The 778-nt window shown below is 40.9% G+C and overlaps 1 protein-coding gene across 1 annotated transcript in view; it reads right to left on the reverse strand.

The window, feature by feature from the left end:
• LOC113335406 overlaps positions 1-776 on the reverse strand; it is a gene marked incomplete at its 5' end in the record, with an annotated part of 4,168 nt that extends 3,392 nt beyond the window's left edge. The window contains 2 exons of the mRNA XM_026581468.1: positions 92-417; positions 662-776. Of these exons, the coding sequence (XP_026437253.1) occupies positions 92-417; positions 662-776 (441 nt within the window). The remainder of the gene's footprint in view (positions 1-91; positions 418-661) is intronic.
• Between the last annotated feature and the right edge of the window lie 2 nt (positions 777-778).

Here is a 778-nt window from a genome sequence, read left to right on the forward strand (position 1 = left end):
ATTCAAAAAGTTAAATTCAGGGTTCAGCATGGAACATTAACTTGGAAACCATAAATTACATAGTCTTACGCATAAGATAGGAAAACCCTACCTCCTAAGTTTGATAAATCTGCAATAAGATCTGAAAGACTGAAATTCCAAGGAATTTGGACGAATGATCGAAGGGAATCATTTCCATTCCCATCTCTGCTGTCTATTCCCAACTGCAACCCTAATGAACTCCCAATATCAGAATGAAATGTGTTATCAAGTACTGATGCCTCCACACCCATTCCTGATATATCTGACGGAGTAAATGGAAACTGGCCATTGGATGCTACTGACGCAGGGCTCATGTCCATCTCCGACATGGATGACATGGTACTAGTTGGGGGAATAGTTGGCGCTGCATAAGCGGAAGTGCTCTCCATTCCCATACTACAATTAAGACAGGTGCATACCGTTAAGGGTTGTGAGGGATATCTGGTCAAAAAATATGACCACATGTAAAAAAGAAATTTTCAAGTCAATGAACCTTCGTATCCAGATTTAAGTGGGGCAACGTAGGAAGAATAACATGGTAAATGGTCAGATGTAGTTAAAAGGAGAACTGCTAGTCAAAATTGCCATGAAAAAATAAGGATGACTGAAATCTAAAACTAGTTGTTAAAACAGATCTTACTCGCTTCCAGAATTCATCCGCAGGGGATGGATATTGCTATGTCCAGGAACTCCATTTATGACGTGACAGCTTGAAAGCCCATGGCCGATGAAATCAAGGTGGGACTGATGGCCAGCT

This window comes from Papaver somniferum, unplaced genomic scaffold (assembly GCF_003573695.1).
Source record: "Papaver somniferum cultivar HN1 unplaced genomic scaffold, ASM357369v1 unplaced-scaffold_145, whole genome shotgun sequence".
Classification (NCBI taxonomy): Eukaryota; Viridiplantae; Streptophyta; class Magnoliopsida; order Ranunculales; family Papaveraceae; genus Papaver; species Papaver somniferum.